General features: G+C 33.8%; 1 protein-coding gene and 1 long non-coding RNA gene across 3 annotated transcripts in view; one reads left to right on the forward strand and one right to left on the reverse strand.

Moving 5' to 3' along the window:
* LOC114881749 (uridine phosphorylase 1) overlaps positions 1 to 23,557 on the reverse strand; it is a 73,097-nt gene that overhangs the window by 29,135 nt on the left and 20,405 nt on the right. The window contains exon 1 of one of the 2 annotated variants that reach the window (XM_046289261.1): positions 13,585 to 13,940. The exons of the other annotated variant lie outside the window; for it this stretch is intronic. Coding sequence (XP_046145217.1) covers positions 13,585 to 13,706 — 122 coding nt within the window. The 5' untranslated portion in view covers positions 13,707 to 13,940. Of the gene's footprint in view, positions 1 to 13,584; positions 13,941 to 23,557 lie in introns of those variants that run through there. 2 annotated transcript variants of the gene reach the window in all.
* LOC123988601 overlaps positions 1 to 23,557 on the forward strand; it is a 40,760-nt gene that overhangs the window by 9,033 nt on the left and 8,170 nt on the right. The gene's annotated exons all lie outside the window — the stretch shown is intronic.

A 23,557-nucleotide genomic window follows, 5' to 3' on the forward strand; every position in this document is an offset into this window, starting at 1 on the left:
TTTATTGGAAAAAAGAAAGAATAAAAGAAATATTATGATACAGCGATGTGTTAAATATAATTAATACGTGTATTCGTACCAAAGATTATGAACAAACAATTAAAATCAATAATAATAACGAAGGTTGTATTCGAAAACCTCGAATCTATATATATCTTGAAAACAACATTTATAGGAAGATCCTTGTGCTTATTGTTCAAGTTCTATCAACTTTTTAAAACACCTCTTTCTCGAGATAAAACGAGGGTACTCTTCTTAGCCGTGTGCAATCGTGTGTTTGCAACTTCAATATTCCACTTTCTCGAAAGAATAAATGAAAAAAAACATTCTACGTTCCGGAAAGTTTTCTTAGTATAATTAACATATTTTCAGTTCATAATTAAAGTACAGTGCAACAAAAAACTCCTATTGATATTATACCTACATTAATGGGGTTGAAAAATAATTTAAACACTGTTTATGTCATGAATAGCATTTAAACGATTTCCTAGAAGTTTATAAAAAATATTCGCTAATTTATTTAACATAATTAATTTGTAAAATATAAATGTAATCTAATGATAGATTCTAAATTAACAAACCAAATGAAATAAATTTTATTGCCTCCTGTTTTGCGGTTATAGTTTGTTATATGATATCCTTGTATGATCAGTCAGTTAATAATACATCAACTTCGAATATAATTGATTATTAATTTAATTTTTCCTCTGAGATAATTATTTAAAAATGACGCAAAATTCACATACAAAATTTATGTCGTATACCGAGCAAAATTTGTCACATTCAAACAGGACGTATTCCGAATTGGACGTATTCCAAAGCAGATGTATACCGAGGTACCACTGTAATTTCAGCACAAATATGCTAAACCATTTTGTTAATTTTAGAACAATACCAATTACCCCTAACTCAACTTACAAGGATAAGATACTGACTACTCGAAATTCTGTCTCCTTCATATCGATAGACATTATTTGTAAACATTCATTTCGCAGTTTCCATTGAAAAATTACAGCTCGCGCACACACGCGCCACGCTTGAGGTTGACACGGTTAGGAGAGTTCACGAACTCCGATCAGCTGTTGCGGTTTACATTTCTTGTTATACCGCAGTTCACCAGAGTCCATAACTGCGAAAAGACCAGTTTTCGTTCTTCGCGCATCTCTAGTACGCATCTTCGCCCTGATTGGCGATACTCCCAAACGAAGTGGAAAGCGATTAGCAGAGAGCTCGCTGCGTGCCCCCACCATCTTCCAACCTGCGCGTCGCAGTTATGGACTCTGGTGAACTGCGGTATACGTTTCTTCGTTTGCGTAACGGATTCGTGAGCTCTCCTTATCCGTAGCGTCGACTTCCTACAAGTCTTTAACAATATTAATTTGAAAAATTCACTTTGTAAGCAGATTTTTAAGACAGATAATAATCAAGTATCTTATTAGCTTAAAATCAAATTAACCCTTAAAAAAGTGCATTTTTTGACATTTCTTGGAGTTTTCAATTTTTCACCCATAGAACTTGCAACAAAAAAATCTAAAAGAAATTCACAATCATAAATAAACATGTACGAAATATCCTAGAATTTTTGCATAATGTCAAATTGAAAAAATTTGGCATAAAACTACCCTCCCGATTGAGATAGGGGTTGAATCTTGTATTGGTATCAAGAGCAGTTTTGATTATTTTATCCTACTACATCCTCTCATTGGACATTTAGTGACGTAGTAAATGGAGGGCTTATAACGGGGGCCCCCTTAGACCACCCCTTAATCCGGCACTGACTGATGATAATGAAATTCAGAGGGTATATATAAAAGGGGATACAGAATTTAATTATTATTATATGCTCTATGCTGAAAGTATATATGTATAATTTTTGCAAGGTACAATTACGAAATTCAAAGATTTATATTTTTTAAACAAATTGGAAGCGACTCAATTTCCCTTCACTTCACTTACGATTAATCTGCACTACATCATATTGCGTTCGGAACAAAATCCCTGACATCAACGTAAAAAGTGATCGATTTGACGTGGAATGACCTGATTGCGATATCAGAGTAAGAGACACGTGCGCGACGCTGTCAGCGCATCTGAGGACAACTGACAATGAGAGATAAAGAAATATAACGATGCAATTATAACAGTTGTCAATAAACCTATATTGTTAAATTAAAAGATAATACTGTGGAAAAGAACTAACCTGTTGGACAGATGGAAGATGAATTATAAGTATCAGAGTGCTGTATGTTATAAATTATCTCTCGCAGGGCGGACCATGTAGAGAGCCCGATTTCAATTCAATTTTATATTATCATTTTCTAAATTTTACACCGTTTCCTTAAAAATTATTCTTTTAATATATGAAACCCTTTTATTAAAAAATTATGTATACATTTAATTTTAGGTTAATAACCCAAGTTTTAGTCGTGGTTGACCCAGGCTCCGTTGTTCAAGGGTTAATTAACCCTTGAAACATATTCAATAATATTCTATTTAAAATATTAAATAAAAAGGATTCATACAGGTGAACATAATATTTAAAGAAATAGTGCAACATTTAAAAAATGAAAATAACAATGAGTATAGAACATAAAATTAAATAAAATTCTTTTTTGAAATTTCAATTCTCTTTTTTCTTTTTTTCAAAAAAGCTTTGGTAATTATTTAGAAGATGGTCCTCCTCACCGATTTTCGTGACCTTGAAATATGTTGTCAAGGTCATCATTCTGAATAACTTTTCCCTATACATGTTATCGCCGCTCGTCTTTAGTTTTCGAGATATTTGCAAAAATCTTTAGTTAAACTTGTTAGATTACGAGTACATACACTGTATTCTGGGAAAAATGGAGACTGAATGGTGATTGAAAGAGTGATTGAAGTGGTTTGAGGTTAGGGTTAGGGTTAGGGTTTTGTTTTTGAATTTTTCACGTTATAATTACTCTTTCTTTCACTTTTTATATATTATACATATACCTATTATTCATTTTGTGTTTTGTCAGAAATCGGAAACATTTCGCCCATCATGTCAAAAAATGCGATTATACGCACATTAACATCATGTTGACGTCGGAATAAAAACTCAGCTATATATCCCACGTAATGAGACGTACGAGTTCCATAACGAGGAATATTAGCTCTCGTATCACGCCATGTACGCTCTAAACCTAAACCTAACCTAACCTTAACCCTAACCCTAACCTCAAACCACTTCAATCACTCTTTCAATCACTATTCAGTCTCCATTTTTCCCGGAATACAGTGTACTGGTGACATAAGTATAACTGAAGTTTTTTACGAATATCTCGAAAACTAAGGCCGAGCGGCGGTAACATGTATAGGGAAAAGTTGTTCAGAATGATGATCTTGACAACATATTTCAAGGTCACGAAAATCGGTGAGGAGGACCAACTTCTAAATAATTACCAAAGCTTTTAAATCGTGATATTAGTGAATCAACATTAGCCTTTCGTGGACAATATTAAGCCGAGTATCTACCGGTATCAAACGCCCGTATCGTATCACCGTTCCGAACCCTTTTGAATAGGCAGGCGTTGCCTCGTTGTATGCCACGGCGTACTACGGCTCGGACAATAGTTCTTCGCTTCTTGAAATAAACTCCTATAGGCGAGAAGTTTCAATTTGCTGCATGCTGTTTCTTTATTGTAATTGTTCAAACCATATCGTGTTTGGTATCATTTTAATCAGAAAAACGTCACAAATATCTTGGTAACAGTTTTAGAAGAAAAAAATGTAAAATAACAAAGTTCAGTCGTTGCATTAGTATTATCTCACTGATATATCCGATTCCAAATCATATTATCTCGTGCCTCAAGTGTCATGCTTCCACTTGACATAGCATTTCGGGCCTTCGCCTGGGTATGTTGTTTTTACGTTTCAAGTGGTCTCCGAACCTATGCTTTGAACGGCAAGAAACCGACAATTTTCGGATCGGTCCGTTCCTTCACCTCCTTGCAAATATATTATTTCAAACTTATCCAGTTTTTTCAAACTACTTATCCAGAATTGTTAAAGATAATGAAAAATATTAAACAATACTGTAACTGACAAAATACATGACAAGAGAAACGGTAGAATAGAAAGTACTTCAAAATGGTATTTATGTATATTACAGATAAAAATATTGAAAAAATATTATTGAAACATTTGTAAATCGTACATGATAATTCTTAATATACTTGTTTACATTAATATACTTGTTTACATTAAGAATTATCATGTACGATTTACAAATGTTTCAATAATATTTTTTCAATATTTTTATCTGTAATATACATAAATACCATTTTGAAGTACTTTCTATTCTACCGTTTCTCTTATTATGTATTTTGTCAGTTACAGTATTGTTTAATATTTTTCATTATCTTTAACAATTCTGGATAAGTAGTTTGAAAAAACTGGATAAGTTTGAAATAATATATTTGCAAAAAAAAAAGATTGAGTCTGAGCGGACTCAAACCTACGAAAAGAAGCTTCCAGCGGTTTAGCAGTCAGACCCTTTACCGCTGGACCACCGACACCGTTGAAAATACCTTTAATCTTTTGAAATATAACGGATATAACGTACTTTTATCAATTAAGTTTATTTAGTTTAATTCCTATTCTATTCCACTGCATGTAAAAACATTGAACAGTGTATATACCATGTATTTGATAAATAACAGATGAAAATTCGCCGAATAGGTAACTCTAACACGCAAAAAACAGCGTAAAAATCGGTTTTTAATTTTTTTAACTATGGCGCACCTCTGCCAAAAATCTGAAAAAAATTGAGGATGATAGTATCAATAATATACACTTACAAAAAAAATATGATCGTAGGACCTCATCTCCTTCAACACAAAATCGCCATTTTTCAGGATTATTTGACGTTTTTGATTTTTCACGGCTTTAGTTTTCAATCTAAAAATCTGAAAAAATTCTGTAATATGTGCCTCACAAATAGAAATGTCTCTGATTTTTTTCAGAATTTTCGAATGTCATTAAATAGGAGAAATTGGCCAAAAACCTCGCGATCATATTTTTACCCGTAACTACCCTCCCAGATGAGATACAGGGTTGAAACTTGGCACAGACTGGTTTTTTTTTATCACCTATCGAATAGTTCATCGCAAGTTGAATTTGGTTTGGGGGCACTTTTGACCATCTTATCCGGCTATACCTTTTTCGGATGGGTCCGTTGCCTCCGTTCCTTTGGAACGGCACGCAGCAAAACGAAACTCCTCGCCTGTAGTGGCCCAGTCTTATTGCCTAACCGTTTCTATCAAGAAACGAAGAAATGTTGTTCGAGCCGCAGCACGCCGTTGCATGCAACGAGGCAACGCCTGCCTATTCAAAAGGGTTCGGAACGGTGATACGATACGGGCGTTTGATACCGGTGGATACCCGGCTAATGGCTGGTTCAGACACGGCTAGTAGTTTAGTCGAGTGGCGAGTAGTTTAGTGTATGGACACTAGAGTTTAGTCGAGTAGTTTAGTAAAACGGTTTAGTCGAGTCGATCCGTTTCATTGGATTTTGCTGGTCGAGTAGGCTTCCCCCACCACTAACTAGGCTTGCCCCACCACTAACTAGCCTTCGGGACAGACCTGTCCGGACGCATTTCTTTAGTCAAGGGATATATCTTGAACTCTTGATTTTCAAAGCTCAACTGTACTAGTCCGGACACTTTTCTATGCACTAAACGGTTTAGTAGTAAGTAGCTACTCCCCACTCGACTAAATTACTAGCCGTGTCTGAACCAGCCTTTAAGGCTCGGGCGGGTGTCCGATTCACGCGTGCAGTCGGATAGCCGGACTGTTTCGGGTCAGGTCGGATAAAGTCGGGCAGATTCGGACGAGCTCCTGCGGGCCGCGGTCCGCGACCCAACTCTCATGTAAGTACTGTACGCGTCTACTAAGTTGAGACTCCTAAGGAATTGGGTCTGATTGGTCGGAGCTAGATGGGCCAGGCCAAGACACGCACACTTATACAGTTGACCCACACGCATTCTCGCTATTCGCTTCCTAGGTTACAACTACTAGTAGAAACTACTACTACTACTACTAGACGAGGGTTCGAGGTGAGGAGTAGGGGGAGCGTTTCACACCTCGAGTCTCAACTTAGTGGACGCATACAGTACTTACTTGTTAATGCTTGCAATAAGCATGTTCAAAATCTATTTTGTATAAAATGAACATACAGGTGACATGGAATGAAATTCATTTCATATAAATTCGTTACAAGTATTATTTTCCCACATAAAAATTTTCTTATTCCAAAATTCCACATAAAACAGATTTTGCGGACCGCACATCACTAGTGGGCAAGCATAGTGTTTGCAACTTCGGTGGGTAACCTAGGTCATTTGTGTCCACGATTTATTTTTTTATTATTCTTGGTTTTCAAACAATGTGAAAATATTCTAGGATACTTATTGAGACTTTTATTTTAATAAATAATCATTCATTGAGTCAAATGTTTACAGGATTAATTAGGAAAAATAAACCTTCATTAAATCTAATACTGGATTCAGGGCTGGTCGAATGGGAGCCATAGCCCGAGCCCCACTTTGCAAAGGTTATAAACCTTCCATTTATTATATTGAAATATTGACAGAGATTTTTTATCGTTCTTCTTGTTCCTTATGATCAAATATCATTTAGTTTTATTTAAAGTAAATTTTGACTTTTAAGTCAAGTTTATCAACCAAAGGAGTCCTCCAAAGTTTGATAGTCCCGGGGCCCCAGAAATCTTAATTCGGTCATGGTTAGAACAAGCAGGGGCGGAGTGATCTTTTGCGGGGCCAGGTTCAAAAATTTTGTGGAGCCAGAATACACATTCAAATCCTATACTTAAATTTCACAATAAGGAATTATTTATTATAAGTAGAAAGGATGTTACGTATATTTTTTGTAAAATGAACATTACGTAACTTCTCTCGCTCTTTTCGCCGCAAAATCTTTGATTGCGTCATCAAAATTGATTAAGTTTGCTACTTTGCTTTCTATTGAAAGAATAGTCAGAGATGTAAATCGGTCTTGGCTTATTGATGACTGAAGATAATTTTTTATTAGTTTCAACCGCGAATTTTTGTAGACCGCGGGGCCTTTCAAAACGCGAGGCCGGGTTCCGGCGAACGCGCTGAACCTGCCTCGCGCCGGCACTGGTAACAAGTGATTCGTTACAAATTGCATTCAAAAGTTGATAATAAAATTAGATATTACTATAATTTAAATAAAATACATATTCAACGTTTAACCCTTGAATAGTAGAGTCTGGATCAATCACGACCCAAAGATATTAACCTAAAGTAAAATGCATAATTTTAAAACGAAAGAATTTCATATACAGGGTGTCCCAGAACTGGGGTAGGAGCTGAAGAGGGATGATTGGTAAGGTCATTCTGAACAACCTTTTCCTTTGCCAAAATGTTGGTAAAGGCTTCGTTTTCGAGTTATTAACGAAAAACACTGGCCAATCAGAGCGCGCCGTTAGTGCGGGCCGAATCACGAGAGTGTTGGGTATGCTCCGCGCGGTCGTGAACAAGTACATCGGCACTACGTCGATATAATAGGATTCGTTGGGCAAAAGTTGTATCGAATAATGAATTAAAAAAAGAAAGGAATAATAATATCGAATTATTGATTGCTCATGAACAACGAATCCTATTACACCGATGTAGTGCCGATGCACTTGATCACGACCACGGTTTGAACGCAGAGCATACCCAACACTCTCGTGGTTCGGCCCGCGCTAAGGGCGCGCTCTGATTGGCCAGTGTTTTTCGTTAATAACTCGAAAACGAAGCCTTAAACAACATTTTGACAAAGGAAAAAGTTGTTTAGAATGATCTCAGCAATCATTCCTCTTTGGCTCCTACCCCAGTTCTGGGACACCCTGTATGTGTCGCAATCATGTTTAGTGGAAGGGGTTTCGTCTTCCCGGACGCCTTGAGTTCGGGCCGGGGACCGCTAGGTGGCAGCGAGGTGAACGGTCTCTCGCAAGTGCTCGCCCGGCATGCGGTTCGAATAAATACAAGTTTCGAACCTCGGTATGATAGGTGTCTGGGGCAGGGATCGTCTGTTGTACAGACCCCACATAACTAGGTAATTAATGGGTACCGTCCTTGGGTCCCCCTTTCCATGTATACAGGGTGTCATGTAACGCATTTTCACGCTCCTAGATGGTGGTAGGGGGGGGTAATTCTGAACAACTTTTTCCTTTGCGAAAAAGTGGTCCGAAGCTTCCTTTTTGAATTATTAAGCAAAAACACTGACCAATCCGAGCGCGTATAACGCGCGGGCTCAGGGACGGCAGCGTCGGCTACGAAGCGGGGCTTAACGTAGGTCGCGAACGAACGGCTCGGCACCCCGTTAGCATAGCACAATATTAAATTTACGAACGAATGAGTAAGTTTCACTGAAATTGTTTTAAAATTTGTATTCATTATTTCATTTCAAACATTTTTATTTGTTATTTAGAATGTTTAAAATTTCCTTTTTTACATAATGACAGGCGACAAGAGATTAGATTCCGTATTCGTTTTGAACAACAACAAAAAATGTTTAACTAGTTTAATTTTTTTATTGTGCTATGCTAACGGGGTGCCGAGCCGTTCGTTCGCGACCTACGTCAAGCTCTGCTTCGTAGCCGACGCTGCCGTCCCTGAGCCCGCGCGTTATACGCGCTCGGATTGGTCAGTGTTTTTGCTTAATAATTCAAAAAGGAAGCTTCGGACCACTTTTTCGCAAAGGAAAAAGTTGTTCAGAATCACCCCCCCTACCACCATCTAGGAGCGTGAAAATGCGTTACATGACACCCTGTATATTTCCTTAATTTTATGACCTTAGTATTTATTTAGTTCCTAAGTTAGTCTAAGTTAGTTAGTAAGTCACCAAAGAAAGTACTTAGGGGTTTTTAGTCATTAGTAAATCTTATTGTAATTTTTCCCCTGATCTCACACATATTATTGCGAGCTGTGATATTGTAGGCTAATATTTAACAAACATTGTTAATTCTAGTTTGGCATAGGTGCAATTTGCGCGTTCGAATGTATAGTCTGCGAGACCCCATGTTCAGGGGCAGGTAGATTTTGACTCGTGTATAACGTATTGGTTGTTTTCCGAACTGTTTTTTTTTTGTAACCATATATTCTATATTTGTACTACTGAAACTAATAAACAGTTATTAAAAAAAAAAAAAAAAAAGGGATCGTCTGTTGTCAGCTTCACTGACGAGTCTTGACAGACGATCCCGAGGCGAAACACTGTTTGTTTTCTCGACTGCTACATATGGCAAGAATAATCCTTACAGAAACAGTGGTAAAATTCAGAAAATGAAAGTAACGTGAAATAAAAAATTAAATTAATGGTCCACCATCCCGAGGGTTGATACATAGCGTGTCTTATGAATTTGGCTTTCTCCACACAAATATCACCGCATATTCTGTGTATAAACAACAAAAAAATGTTATATAAACATAGATTATTTGAAGTTTTGTTAAGAATAAACAAAAATATGAAATACGAACGAAATGGTAACTATCGTAATTGCGCAATTAAACTCCACAGCTTTATCAATGATACTAGCGGAAATTACATTCAGCAGTTTCAATGACCTCCGATAGTAAACAAAGATAGTATAAACAGACGGAATGTAAATATCACAGATCTGTTTTCACTGCGTAACTGGAAGCCTGTTACAGCTGCAAATGATTTATGTTTACGTAACATTTTTCTCTCTTTATACTCACAAAATACAGGGTGCTTCATGCAACTGAGACAACTTGAATTTCTAAAATGATGGAAGATAGAGAAAAATTTCATTAGGCAAAATTAAATGGCGTCGAATGGAGCATCAGGTATTGTATGTGTCGGTTCCGGAAGTGGAGGTGTTCCAAAGATTTCAATGTCACCTTCACTTTTCTAAATATTATTACATACTTTTATATAGGTCAATCGAAGCGTATTTTTATTTGTTACGTTAAATTATTAAGGCATTTGGGTCGACAGTTGATTAATTTAAAAGGTATCTTGGGGAGAGACTAATCCAGACTCTCCCTGACCCTCCCTAAGATATCTTTTAAATTAACCCTTTCGCTGCCATGCGAATTTTTGAACTTGCATCAGTGGGCCACAAATTTCATATTAAAAATTTTGTGATGGCAAAAAATTGCGAAATATATTAACTAACACATTTTTCTTAGTAGAAAATTGGATCACCCTTGGCCCAAATGAAAAGACAAGCGCCGGTACTATGGGACCACCGTGGCAGAGAAAGGGTTAATCAATTTTAGACCCAAGTACCTTAGTAATTTTCTGTACAGAATAACAATATGCAGTGATTGACATCGAAGGAAGTATAAATTTCTCCCCTTCGCCCCCAAATTTGTCAAATTGAGAAAACTCAAATATCTCCTTAAGATATTTTTTGAACTAATTAATTTTCTATCAAAGTGACTTAATATATGTATTTTTATAACGAATAACGAGATGCATCAAATGACATTAAAACAAATACAATTCCATTTAACAAAGTAAAGGTGACCTTAAAATTCTTGAAATTCCGGAAGTCCTCCACTTCCGGAACCGATATACATATTATCTGATGCTCTATTAAACACCATTTAATTTTTCCTGGTATGTAACATTTTTTTTTTTATATTCTATCATTTTTAAAATATATCCTGTTCCAGTAACTGAGATTACATTTTTCAAAACAGTTATAGACAAGAAAAAGTTGCAGAGCAAAAAAAGAAAAATTAATATCTATTCATCAATGTAGGGTCAGATCTCCCAACTTTATCAAAAATGTCAAACATTCAATATTGCTTAATTCTAAGATAGGTTCTACTCATAGTTTTACGTAATAAGAATATGATTTAACAATTTATGATAGGAGGATCATATAACATTTTAGTCTACCTTCCTCTGATTTCTACTTATTTATAAGTGCAACGATGTATATAAAAAAATTTAAATACATTTTTTTTTTAAAAGAACTGGATATTTTTTTTTATAAATGTTTTACATAAAAAAGTATGAAGGCATAACGTCGAAATAATCAACAATGTATTAAAAATTTAAAATTTTTGCACTTGAAAATTAATTTTTAATTGTGCATACCACACAAATTGTGAATTTTTATTATATTATATCATAATACCTTTTTATACAGAATATTTTGAATAATTGATCTATGTAAAAAGTAGTTTGCAGTTTCAGTTAAGAAAAGGGTGCACTTGCATTCTTTATGTACATCATTGGATTTATTCAAGAAATGAAGTCATAGAAAAATAGATCTTGTTATATCATTCAACTTTTATCTGTCTATAGCCATTTTGAAATATAATCCATCCTATCTATTAGGGGCCACGTTTACCACTAAATATAAGCAAAATAAGAAGAGCCCGTATAGAGGTATTTTCATAATATATTTTCTTTTAAAAATACTATTTTTCTGCATTTTTTACTTTTGAAATATTTTACTTTACTTAGTTATATTTAGCGTACATTCAACATATATTTTAAATATTTCCATATGCATAAATAAATGCATTAATATCTGCAGTCTAGTCATTACTGTATGAAATGAATAAATCGACTGGCTTCGACTTCTAAACTTAATTTTAAAATATAGTCCCCGATTTTTAGTTGCTTGCCTGGGATCCAAGAAACTCTAAATTCCAGACCATGTTCTGGAATTTATGTATTGTTAAATTATTCAACCCTTAAACAGTGGAACTTGGATCATTTAACCTAAAGTTAAAACTGGGACTTCCTCCATAGTCTGCCATTCGATAATTAATTGAAATGTTACTAACATAAAAATTATAAGAATTAATCTTGACCTACGGTTCTCAAATTTGGTGGCCAATCTGCCCCAAATATTGCAGAACTACTATTCAGAGAGACCAGGAAAAATTTTGAAAACTATTCTGAATAAACCTCAACGATTTCCCACGGCCTCACTTCATGACATTGCAAAAGTACCCTTAATTAAGGACTACGTAGCTCGTCTTCGCTCTAACTACTCTGCCAATGAGCATTCAAATCCTCTAGTACAATTTATTACGTCAGAGGAAAATGTGCCTTTTCGCTCTCCATATCCTTTTCCCACCATATGACTGTCTTTTCACTTCCTGCTCGCCTTGAGCGCTTCCTCTTTCCTTGTTATCTAGTATAGCTACATTCTTTGGCTTCTGCCCTGTATGTGCACTGGTGCCCCCAGTGCTCTTTCAACTTATCTCCCAAATTTTCCTACTATGATTATTTTGTTAGCGGGTTTTTTGAAAATTTTCCTGCTCCTCACTTCCAATTACTACAATCATGTCGATAACGCCAAGATAATTTTTATTAGTTGGTAAGCGAGCATTTGCCCGCAGGGACAACTTACGGGAGTCCTCATTGCAAAATTTAAAAAAAAAAAAAAAAAGAATTATAAGAATTAACCAAATTCCAAATAATAATAATTGAAAATAATTAAACTAGTGAATTTAAAATAATAAGCCAAACTTTCAAAACATATACAAAGATATAACTTAAAGTTAAAACTGGGACTCTCTTCATGGTCCGTCATCCGAGGGTTGATTGAAACGTTACTAACATAATGGGGAAACTTCCAAAAGGCCCCATTACCCCAGGACAACCAAACTTCGGATTTATAGTAATTGAAGGACGAGAAATCGAATGAGACCATTTTCAGAACTGGCAAATAAACCGTTCTCGAGATATACAGGGTATTCTAAAAGTGCGGAAACCCCCTATTATCTTGATAAGAACGCATTTCCACGCAAAATGACTAACCTAACCCTAACCCTAACCTAGGTTAGGTTAGTCATTTTCCGTGAAAATGCGTTATTATCGAGGTAATAGGGGGTTTCTGCACTTTTAGAATACCCTGTATATCTCGAGAACGGTTTATTTGCCAGTTCTGAAAATGGCCTCATTCGATTTCTCGTCCCTCAATTACTATAAATCCGAAGTTTGATTGTCCTGAGGTGATGGGGCCTTTCGGAAGTATACCCAACATAATAATTGTTAAAGTAATTAAAAGTACTTGTTCAAAAAGTTTTGTATAAAAATTAACCAAATTCCAAATAATAATAATAATTAGAAATAATTAAGCTAGTCAATTCAAAATAATAAATCAAATTCTAATTAAAAATGAGACATAACACTTTGCATAACATTTTAAACCTAATCCTTCTTATGAATTAATATACAACAAAGAACGTACATTACCAAGTTATCAATGACATCTTAACAAAAAAAAAAATGTATCGATTACCATCCACAAGCATAATTACGCAATCTCGAATCCAATAAATTCTTATGCGCCATGATAAATCGCGATGATTAGATAAGACGTACATAAATATATGTACTGTCATAACATTATTAGTTTGTCAGTATTCTTTACAATATTAATTAGAAATAAATATAAATATAAATTAAATAGAAATAAATATATTACAAAACGTATAATAATTTATATTAAAATATGGTAAATGGGCAACATTATTACCAATATTGATCAGCAAAAGTCCAACCGAAATAATTTTAGAAAATTATTTTTCTGAGTCCTACCTAACCGCGGGATCGTACTCCTGTGTTTCCTCCTCGTACTCGCCAGCTTCGACAGGCGGCTTCATCTGACACACGTGGTTCTCCTCGTTGAACATTCGTTTCTCACAAGTACAAGTTGGCATGTTGTTTGATCAAACGGAATTTCGTTCTCACGGGACAAAAGGCAGCTGCTCGTAAGTGTATTCACGCGGTAATAAAGAATTTCAAACAACGCACCAAGTAGATAGGAGACGACTGGCTATAGCCGACTGATCACCTTCTCGCAATCGTACGCGGTCGGAATCTCGCCAAGGATAAAAGTATCGCTGCGAACAGTGGCGACCAGAACCGGTCTCCGAATAGAATCCGCGATGCTTCGAAGAACCTTTATACGCTCACCGAAGCCTCGCTTCCCGTTCCCACCTCGCTGACTGCTTGCCAAACGATGCCAACAAAACATACTCGCATGATTTGTGTACGTACAGTCGGTTGTAAAAATATTGGAACGTCGATATAGTTAACTATATCGTGCTCTGCGAGTATGTTAGCCCGATGACGCTGTATTGCAAAAATATTACATGAAACGAGTGTTGGGGTATCAATTTTTAAGGAACTGTAGTTTTTTAAGCTTGGACGACGGACCATGGAGAGAGCCACAATTTTGTACTTTACATTATTTTGTTATAGATTTAATTTTAAATTAATATCCTTCTATATGTTTTGTAAATTTTGTGTATTATGTAAATTGAGTAGTTTAATTGTTTCTAATTATTATTATTTTATAGTTAGTTAGTTTTTATAAACAATTTGTTGAATAAGTTCTATTGCCTATTTTATTAGTTTTTATGTTAGTAGCATTTCAACTAACCCTCGGACGACGGACCATGGAGAGAACCACAATTTTGTATTTTAAATTTGACAAAAATTATTCTTTCAATACTTGAAACCCTTTTGTTTAAAAATTATACATTTAATTGTAAGTTAATACCCTTCTATATATTTTAGAAGTTTTGTTTATTATTTTAAATTAATTTGATTAATTTTTATAAAAAACATTTTGAACAAATTTTTTTGCCTATTTTATTAATTCTTATGTTAGTAACATTTCAATTAACCCTTGAATGGCGGACAGTGGAGAGAGACCCAATTTTAACCTTAGATTAATATCTTTGTATATTTTGTAAGGCTCCACTGTTAAAGGATTATACTTAAGTTAATCAAAAATTGTTCCATATTTTTAATCATAAGGGAAAAGTACAAATGATTTTTGGAACAATCAGGCAATAGTTTCTTAAATTCAAATTCACATACTAAATAATAAAAGTGATTTTTCTAATCCAAGAAATACATGTATCAATAGTAATAAAAAATATAGGAAACTTAAAGTTTATAATAATAAATCTAATTATATTTATGTTTTCTCGAAATTAGAAATAAAGAAATTGATTTTGTATCTTTAACTAAATAATAGTAAAGATTCATGGAAACAAAAGAACATGTTATACAAAGATCAACAGTACTGACATTTTTAATAGAAAAGAAAGTACCTAATATTATTTTAAAAATTGTAGGGGTATAAACTTAAAAAATTTTAGTAGTATTATGCTATGTTGCATTACACTCTGTTAAATAACAAAAATAAGGAAATCATTTATTTAATATACACTGTTTAAATAATAAGAAATAGATGAAGTAATGGCTAATTATAAGGTAACCAGAATATATGGACAGTAGGTATATTCCCAGAAAATCAGAGGAACAATCTATGTATACAACTACAGATCATATACACAGAATATCGAAAATAGAACATTTGCCAGTATTACTTAAAATTCATGCAACATTGTTCAATACACTGCAATTAAGGATTTTCCATTACAAAAGTAATCATTTAGCAAAATTATAAGCTTATTAAAAATTAGTTAGGGTACAGTCTCGGACATGGTGAAGTCCTGGAGAAATAAAGATGGAATTAATATCATCCTGCAAACAGGTTTTTCTTGTATTTTTAATACTAGCTATAGACGTGACATTATTTAAAAAAAAAAATTATAAACATTAATGAAGAACTGCATCAAAATTAGCAGTGCTGTTAATTGTTCTAAATATGAAATTTTAGAAAATAAAAAGGCTCATATTGCACAAAAATTTTATTCTTATAAAATTTAACAAAATAGATAAAGTAATCTTAATTTTTCGACGTGGTATAAAAATATCTCACTATGCATACTTGGGTTTCAAAAAGATAAGACACTTTAAACCCAACTGTGCTCCAAAGAGTTAAATGAAAAACGAGGAATAACAAAAGATGCGAAGATGGGTAAACAGCTCGAGAAAACTCATGTATAAGTGGAGTACAGTAGACTCTTGCTATATCGCCGTGGACGGGACGACAACCGACTGTAGAGGCAGATTTGTCAAGGTTCCAAACTTTCAGTTGGAAAGGAAAAGGGAGATGAAAATGTATCATTTTCGTAGGCTATGATAATAGAAAAGTGGCACTAGTATATGCTTGAAAATCTACATATATGAAAGACAAATCAGTCACGTGGCAATATAACGAGAGACTACTGTATTTACAGCAGAGAACAACTTTGGTCTCCAAAATAATATAACATATGTTAAACAAAATTTTTCAGTGAAATAATGCTATTTTTATTAAAGAAAATAAATTTAATATCTACGATAGCGATGGAAGAATACAATTTTTTTAAAATACAAGCAAAAAACTGAATTTAAAATGTTTACAACCAACCATATTTGGTGACAGATTTATAATAGCATATGGTGGATTTCCATTGACAGAGTAGGTGAATTAGTATTTGTGAACAATATTTTGAACAAAAATAAATAATTATTTAGCAAAATTGTGCTGACAACATGGAGATCAGTGAATGGTATTTTATTAAGATAATCATTTGAATTACATAGCACGTGTCCAATGGCGTAACTTGGACTTTGTTCTAAAGTGAGCCAGGTTCTGTAGAAATTTTGAAATTTTAAAATCTGGAAGATCTGGAATTCTGAAACTTCTGTATTCTCAATTTTGTAATATTGTAATTCTGAAATTTTTAAACTGATATTTTGATATTTTGAAATTTTAGAATCTCAAAATTTGGGGGTTTTTTAATTCTGAAAATTAAAAAATTTGTAACTTTGGAATTTTAAAATTTTTAAATGTCTAACATCTGAAATTTTGGAATTTTTAAATTTCAGACTCAAACTGGCTCTTATCTAATTACAGCAATGCACATTTCATATTTTCATCATATATTTCCTTTCATTGTATAAACAATCTACACCCCCTTTTGCAAAAGCTTTATAGGGTCAATTAAATAAACAATTTTGAGAACAAAAGTAAAAAACGTCTTATGAAAGAATAGTAATGCATTAAAGTGACACAATTAAATTAATTACAAACAATTATTTTTAACATATCAACACGCTTACATCATGTTTCGCCACAATAGTTATTTTGTATTTATAGGTTCAATTTATATAGTATCTGAATATCTGTATAGCCTCGAAACTATAAACAAGAATATATAATAAATAATAAATAGTTTCTCTATTTTCGTTACCTATAAATTGTAATGCAACATAGAATAATACACTTGTTTTATTTGTAAGTGTAATATTCAAATATTTTTGTGATTGACTATAAATGATAAGTGTTGCTAAATAAACACACTCGTGATTAAATCAGGCTTCCCAGGAAAAATTATGATGTCCCGGGTTCTCATCCTTCCCCATAGGCATTCCCAGAGGAAGTGACAATGTAGGTAAGGAGCTCCCTCTACATATATAGGAGTCTTCCCCCACCACTTGCGTGTAAACGTATACGCGGGAAATTTGAATCAATATTAACATTAAAACTACCAAACCACTCAAAACGACTGGTTGCAAGGTATTATTGTTAAAATGTATGTTGGCTATTGTGGAAATAAAGAATCGATGTATATATTAAATTATATTTCATCCTTTACCTATTTAATTTTCTACATTATTTTCAACTTAAAAATAAGCGTAAATCAAACATCGGTAGTTTTAATGTTAATTTATTATTCATATTTCTCAGTTATATATTAAACTATATAATGTTTATCTATCGGAAGTAGCGGGTGCTGAAAAAAACCAATTAACCACTTTTTGATATTTACAAATTCACATATAACTTTGTAAAAAAATAATCAAAGTTAGATGTATTTCAATTATTATAAGAGGAAATCGAAAAGAAAGGTTACATCTTTTAATCTTTATTTATTGTTAATTATAAGATGGTCGTGTGCATCTGTTTTATTTATAGTCGGTGGATAATGAGTTAATATTAACATCATCAAAATTAGAATTTTGAGAATTCCTGCTTTTCCTATATCGTCATTTTTCCTGGAAAAACCTGATTTGATCGCCAGTGGAAAAATATTCAGCGATACAGTATAAGATCAAGAGGGACACTTCGTACACTTCACCCAATTATAGTATCCGCTCGGTAATTCCCTGTCATACACCCTTTTATAGGTTGCTGGTAGGTATATTTACTACTTGATCCGATATTACTGATTAGTATACGTGATCACTTGGACCAATAACGAAAATATGTATATCCTGTCGTTATGATTATGTGCAAATAGGTGAACCTATTAAGCAATAACAAATCAGAGCCGCATTCCTTCCAGTTATTCCTAATACCACCTGAAACTTCTAGAGAACCAATTTATAAAACAACCTTTCCCTCGTTATTAACAGGACGAGGTAAGGAGTCAGCGTCATTCAATGATATTATCTGTGGAATATAATTAACTAAGACCATAGTCGTAGCTAGGATTTTCATCCAGAAGGAGCCAGGTACCCAGGGGTTCCCTAGTGTGACAGTGCTCAAAATAGGATAATCTTTGAGAATTTTTTTAATGAAAACGATGAAACCGATTGATATAAAACTTTTCATATATATTGTACTACATTTAAAGAATATTTCAAAATTTTTTCAACCATAAATATGTATAAGTAATAGCATCTTAGCCATCTTGTTAAAGGTCTCCGAAAAAAAAGTTTGAGGACAATAACCACGATTGTAAAGGCTGGTTCAGACACGGCTAGTAGTTTAGTCGAGTGGGGAGTAGCTACTTACTACTAAACCGTTTAGTGCATAGAAAAGTGTCCGGACTAGTACAGCTTTGAAAATCAAGAGTTCAAGATATATTCCTTGACTAAAGAAATGCGTCCGGACAGGTCTGTCCCGAAGGCTAGTTAGTGGTGGGGCAAGCCTAGTTAGTGGTGGGGGAAGCCTACTCGACCAGCAAAATCCAATGAAACGGATCGACTCGACTAAACCGTTTTACTAAACTACTCGACTAAACTCTAGTGTCCATACACTAAACTACTCGCCACTCGACTAAACTACTAGCCGTGTCTGAACCAGCCTTAATTGACAGTGGTGGCTCGCATACAGGAACTGTGTAACTGCACCATTCCCTATTTCTACTTAATATTATCGATAACATTTAATATACAGGTAACCCTCCTACAACACGGCATCCTATAACACGGTTTCGCTCTAACACGATAGGATAAATTGCGGGAACCCTCGTATAGCACTGCAACCTATAGCACTGTTTCGCTCTAACACGATAAGAAAATTGAGAAAATCTTTGTACAACACTGCACTTCTACAGTACTGGATAACATGATTTTTGTTTAACATATTTAATAACTAAATTACTTAATAATAATAACGGGAAGGAATAATGAACTATAGTGCCTTTACATGAAAACATATAAATAAATTATAATTTACTCATTTATAATTCTATTCCGATGTTATAGCGGAAAGCGTTATGCACAGTTTATACGCCATCCGCGGCGAGATTTGCCGTCTCATTATAAGTAGTGACGAGGAAGAATTTTAATAAATTAAGGATACATTAAATGAAAATAATATTTTTTTTTTTTTTTTCGTTTCGTGTTATATTTTTAATAAAAATTAAGTTGCTTATATAGAATTTAAAAAAAACAATGTTTGTTTTTAATAAGTTCTCGGAACGTAACCCCCCTTTTTGTATTAGGACTGGGTCTCATATAACACGATTTCACACAACACGGCATTTTCTAGGAACCTATCTACCATGTTATAGGAGGGCTACCTGTAATGTTTATCTTGTTTCTTTAATTCTTTCTTTACACTTGTACCATATATAATCCTTAAGCTTAATGTCAGTAGCCACCCCCCAGTTCATGAAAAAGATACAAAAATCGTTGTACGGAACTGTGCGCTTCACAGTTCCAGTGCAATGGCGTGGTGTTTGACTGCGTGCGCATGCGCACATAGGAAGCTGCGCTGGAGACTGCGCGGTAGAGAGAGCACTGTCGCTCCCATAGTGCCGGTGTTTTAAAACAAAGGCTAAACATTTTCTGGAGCAGCACCCCCACTAATTTGAGCTACGAGCCGTTACTGGTAATTATTATTGTTATCTGAAATAGAAGAACCAAAAAGATTCTCAATCTGTACGAGTGTAGGTATAGTTTGATCTAGAATCGTGGAAAAATATTGAAAATTAAAAGAATTATAGTCAGATATACAAAGTAAAACGTTATCCAAATTGAGTGTCACATTTTTAAATTAAAATAAAACGCAAAGTATTTGAGATTTGTATAGTTTTTTTATTTTAACACAACGTCTGCTTTACAATATTACTTAGGCATTGGACCAAATTTAATGGACGCGTAATTACATGAGTAAGAAACATTAATTGGCCTCCAAGACCGTGTGAAATTTTTGAAAAAAAGTCTACGCTAATAATCCAAATACTACTGACGAGCTGAAAAACAATATCACATCTGCCATTGATGAAATTGAATTCCAGTTACGTGAAAGTGTAATGGAAAATTGGATCAAACGTATTGGTCTTGTGGAAAAAATCCTAGGAAAATACTTGAATGATATTGTCTTTCATAATTAATGTCATAAAGTAAATTTTGTGTTAAAATAAAAAAACAATACAAATTTTAAATACTTTGAATTTTATTTAAACTTAAAAATATAATGGAAAATTGGATCAAACGTATTGGTCTTGTGGAAAAAATCCTAGGAAAATACTTGAATGATATTGTCTTTCATAATTAATGTCATGAAGTAAATTTTGTGTTAAAATAAAAAAACTATTTCAAATACTTTGAATTTAATTTAAACTTAAAAATGTAACACTCAATTTGGATAACCCTTTATTTTGAAAATTAGTTATCTCAAATACAAAACATATAGGATGAGTTGTAATCAATTTTATGAAAAAATGTTTGAAATAAAATTTACTGTATCGTAAGAAGACTAATTCAGCAATTTATATTATCTTGATCAAATAATTTTTCATAGTCGTTGACAACTTTTGATAGAATTAGATAACAAGTTATTCCAAATGATCATTTCTACTAATTAATACAACATTTTAAAAAACAGGACTTTCTGCACAAGATTTCCAATAATTTAAATAATTACATATTCTATATCAAGAATTTACAAGTTTAGCCTTTTTCTCTTAACAAAAATCAAACTATCACTGATATAAAAAATTCGTTGAAATAAATTTAATTTAAATTAAAATTTAAATGAATTATTCAAAACTTGTTCCATTTATTTTAAATAGCAAATACAGGTTAACATAGACAATAAAGCTTGTGTTACTCCACAGTTGTTTGAAATAGAATCCTCCAGGTCAAAAACTTTTCAAACTACTCAACATAGTCCATTCAAATACTTTGCATGTTTCCAAAGCCAACAAAATATACGTTTGAAAACTCGTCAAACTGGAACACTGCTTATAAATTTAACTTGAGTTTCACGATAGCATTAATTCTATGAAAAATAAACACTGAAAGGTAAACTATAGATACCGATGATATCTGTATTCTATTTGTCTTAGAGATTATTTCATCATTTGATTGAAAGTCAGTAACCTATATCAAAGTTTATTTTTAATTCTTACATGAATGCAATTTGCTTTTATCATTTTTTGCGGACATCACCAAACAATCGACTGGCAAACTCAAACATTTAATCGTAGATGATACGAAGTAAACATTAACCTACATGTAGGATTTTTAAAATACAATACTGTGATTCTTTGTTGAAAGAAAATGAAAAAGATTAATTCTTTTGTTCTGATACAATAGGGTGCTTTCTCCCCTTATTTCCTGAGTAAAGGAGAAGCCGTTCCTGGGAGTAAGATTGCAGGCCCCCTTACCGATGGTGTATGAAGAACCCTAGGTGGTGTTACTAAAAGGGGGTTGAAAAATGGGTGCAAGATAGAAGAGGGAAAAAATTTGCAAAAAAACCCCAACACAAAAAAATTGCCAAAATAAAAGGAAAGAACAGGAGGATTAAAAGGGAGTTACTGGAGCACAGTACCTCCACATCTCAAGAGGGATGGAAGCCTAGAGGTCGTGGAAGATCTAAAGCAGAACTTCGAGAAGTTTAAAAGGTGGAGGGTGGTAAATTTTAGGTGTGATGACTGAGCAGAGGGGAAAGGATCTTTTGATCCGGTAAGGAATACAGTTATGATCGTATAGGGTGGTTTGAAAAACGAGAGGATTTAGATGGGAATAGCGAGAAATGAGGTTTTTAAGGAAGGATGGGCTCGATGTCGAGTTCCTCGTGGAATTTGGTGATGGGATATCGCATGTGTTTTGATACAATAGGATGGCTTTTTTTTTGCTTGTTTCTTGAGTAAGGGAAAGCCGTTCCTGGGGGCAAGATCGCTGGCTCCCTTACCAGTGGTGCGTGACAAATCCAGAGTGGTATTACCCAAAGGGAGTTGAGAAAGGGTATAGCCGGATAAGATGGCCAAAAGTGCCCCCAAACCGAATTCGACTTGCTATGAACCATTCGATAGGTGATAAAAAAAAACTAGTCTGTGCCAAGTTTCAACCCTGTATCTCATCTGGGAGGGTAGTTACGGGTGAAAATGTAATCGCGAAGTTTTTGGCCAATTTCTCCTATTTAATGACATTCGAAAATTCTGAAAAAAATCAGAGACATTTCTATTTGTGAGGCACATATTACAGAATTTTTTCAGATTTTTAGATTGAAAACTGAAGTCGTGAAAAATCAAAAACGTCAAAAAATGCTGAAAAATGGCGATTCTTATATAAGAAGCCAAGTTCTTATGGCCGTAAAAAATTGTAAGATCAAACTAAATACGGCCAAGTTCGTTAGCTTAGAAATAACGCTTGCAATACTGAAAAAAGTTTTTGTGAAAATTAGGTTAAAAGAACGCTATTTAATTTTTGAAGAGTTACATGGAGGGCTAAATTATTCAAACTTGGCCGTTACCTAATACCTTTTATGGCCATTGGTTTAAAAAGTAACGTTAAAAAAAAAGAAACATTAAAAATCACATAATACACTAACGATACGTGTATAAAGGTTCTTTTAAAAATTGAAAGTGTTTCTCACGTTATCGCATGAAATATGTCGAAAAACTCGGTTTTTAATTTTTTTAACTATGGCGCACCTGACCAAAAAATCTAAAAAAAATTGAGAATAATAGTATCGATAATATACACTTATAGAAAAAATATGAATCTAGATCCGCGACTCCTTTCATACAAAATCGCAATTTTTCAACATTTTTTGACGTTTTTGATTTTTCACGACTTCAGTTTTCAATCTAAAAATCTGAAAAAATTCTGTAATACGTGCCTCACAAATAGAAATGTCTCTGATCTTTTTCAGAATTTTCGAATGTCATTAAATAGGAGAAATTGGCCAAAAACTTCGCGATTACATTTTTTCCCGTAACTACCCTCCCAGATGAGATACAGGATTGAAACTTGGCACATACTGGTTTTTTTTTATCACCCATCGAATGGTTCATAGCAAGTTGAATTCGGTTTGGGAGCACTTTTTGACCATCTTATCCGGCTATACCCTTTATGTAGGATAGAAGAGGGGAAAAATTTTCGGAAAGACCCCAAACATGAGTGTTCTAACACAATAGGGTGC

Source organism: Osmia bicornis, chromosome 16 (genome assembly GCF_907164935.1).
Source record: "Osmia bicornis bicornis chromosome 16, iOsmBic2.1, whole genome shotgun sequence".
Lineage (NCBI taxonomy): Eukaryota > Metazoa > Arthropoda > Insecta > Hymenoptera > Megachilidae > Osmia > Osmia bicornis.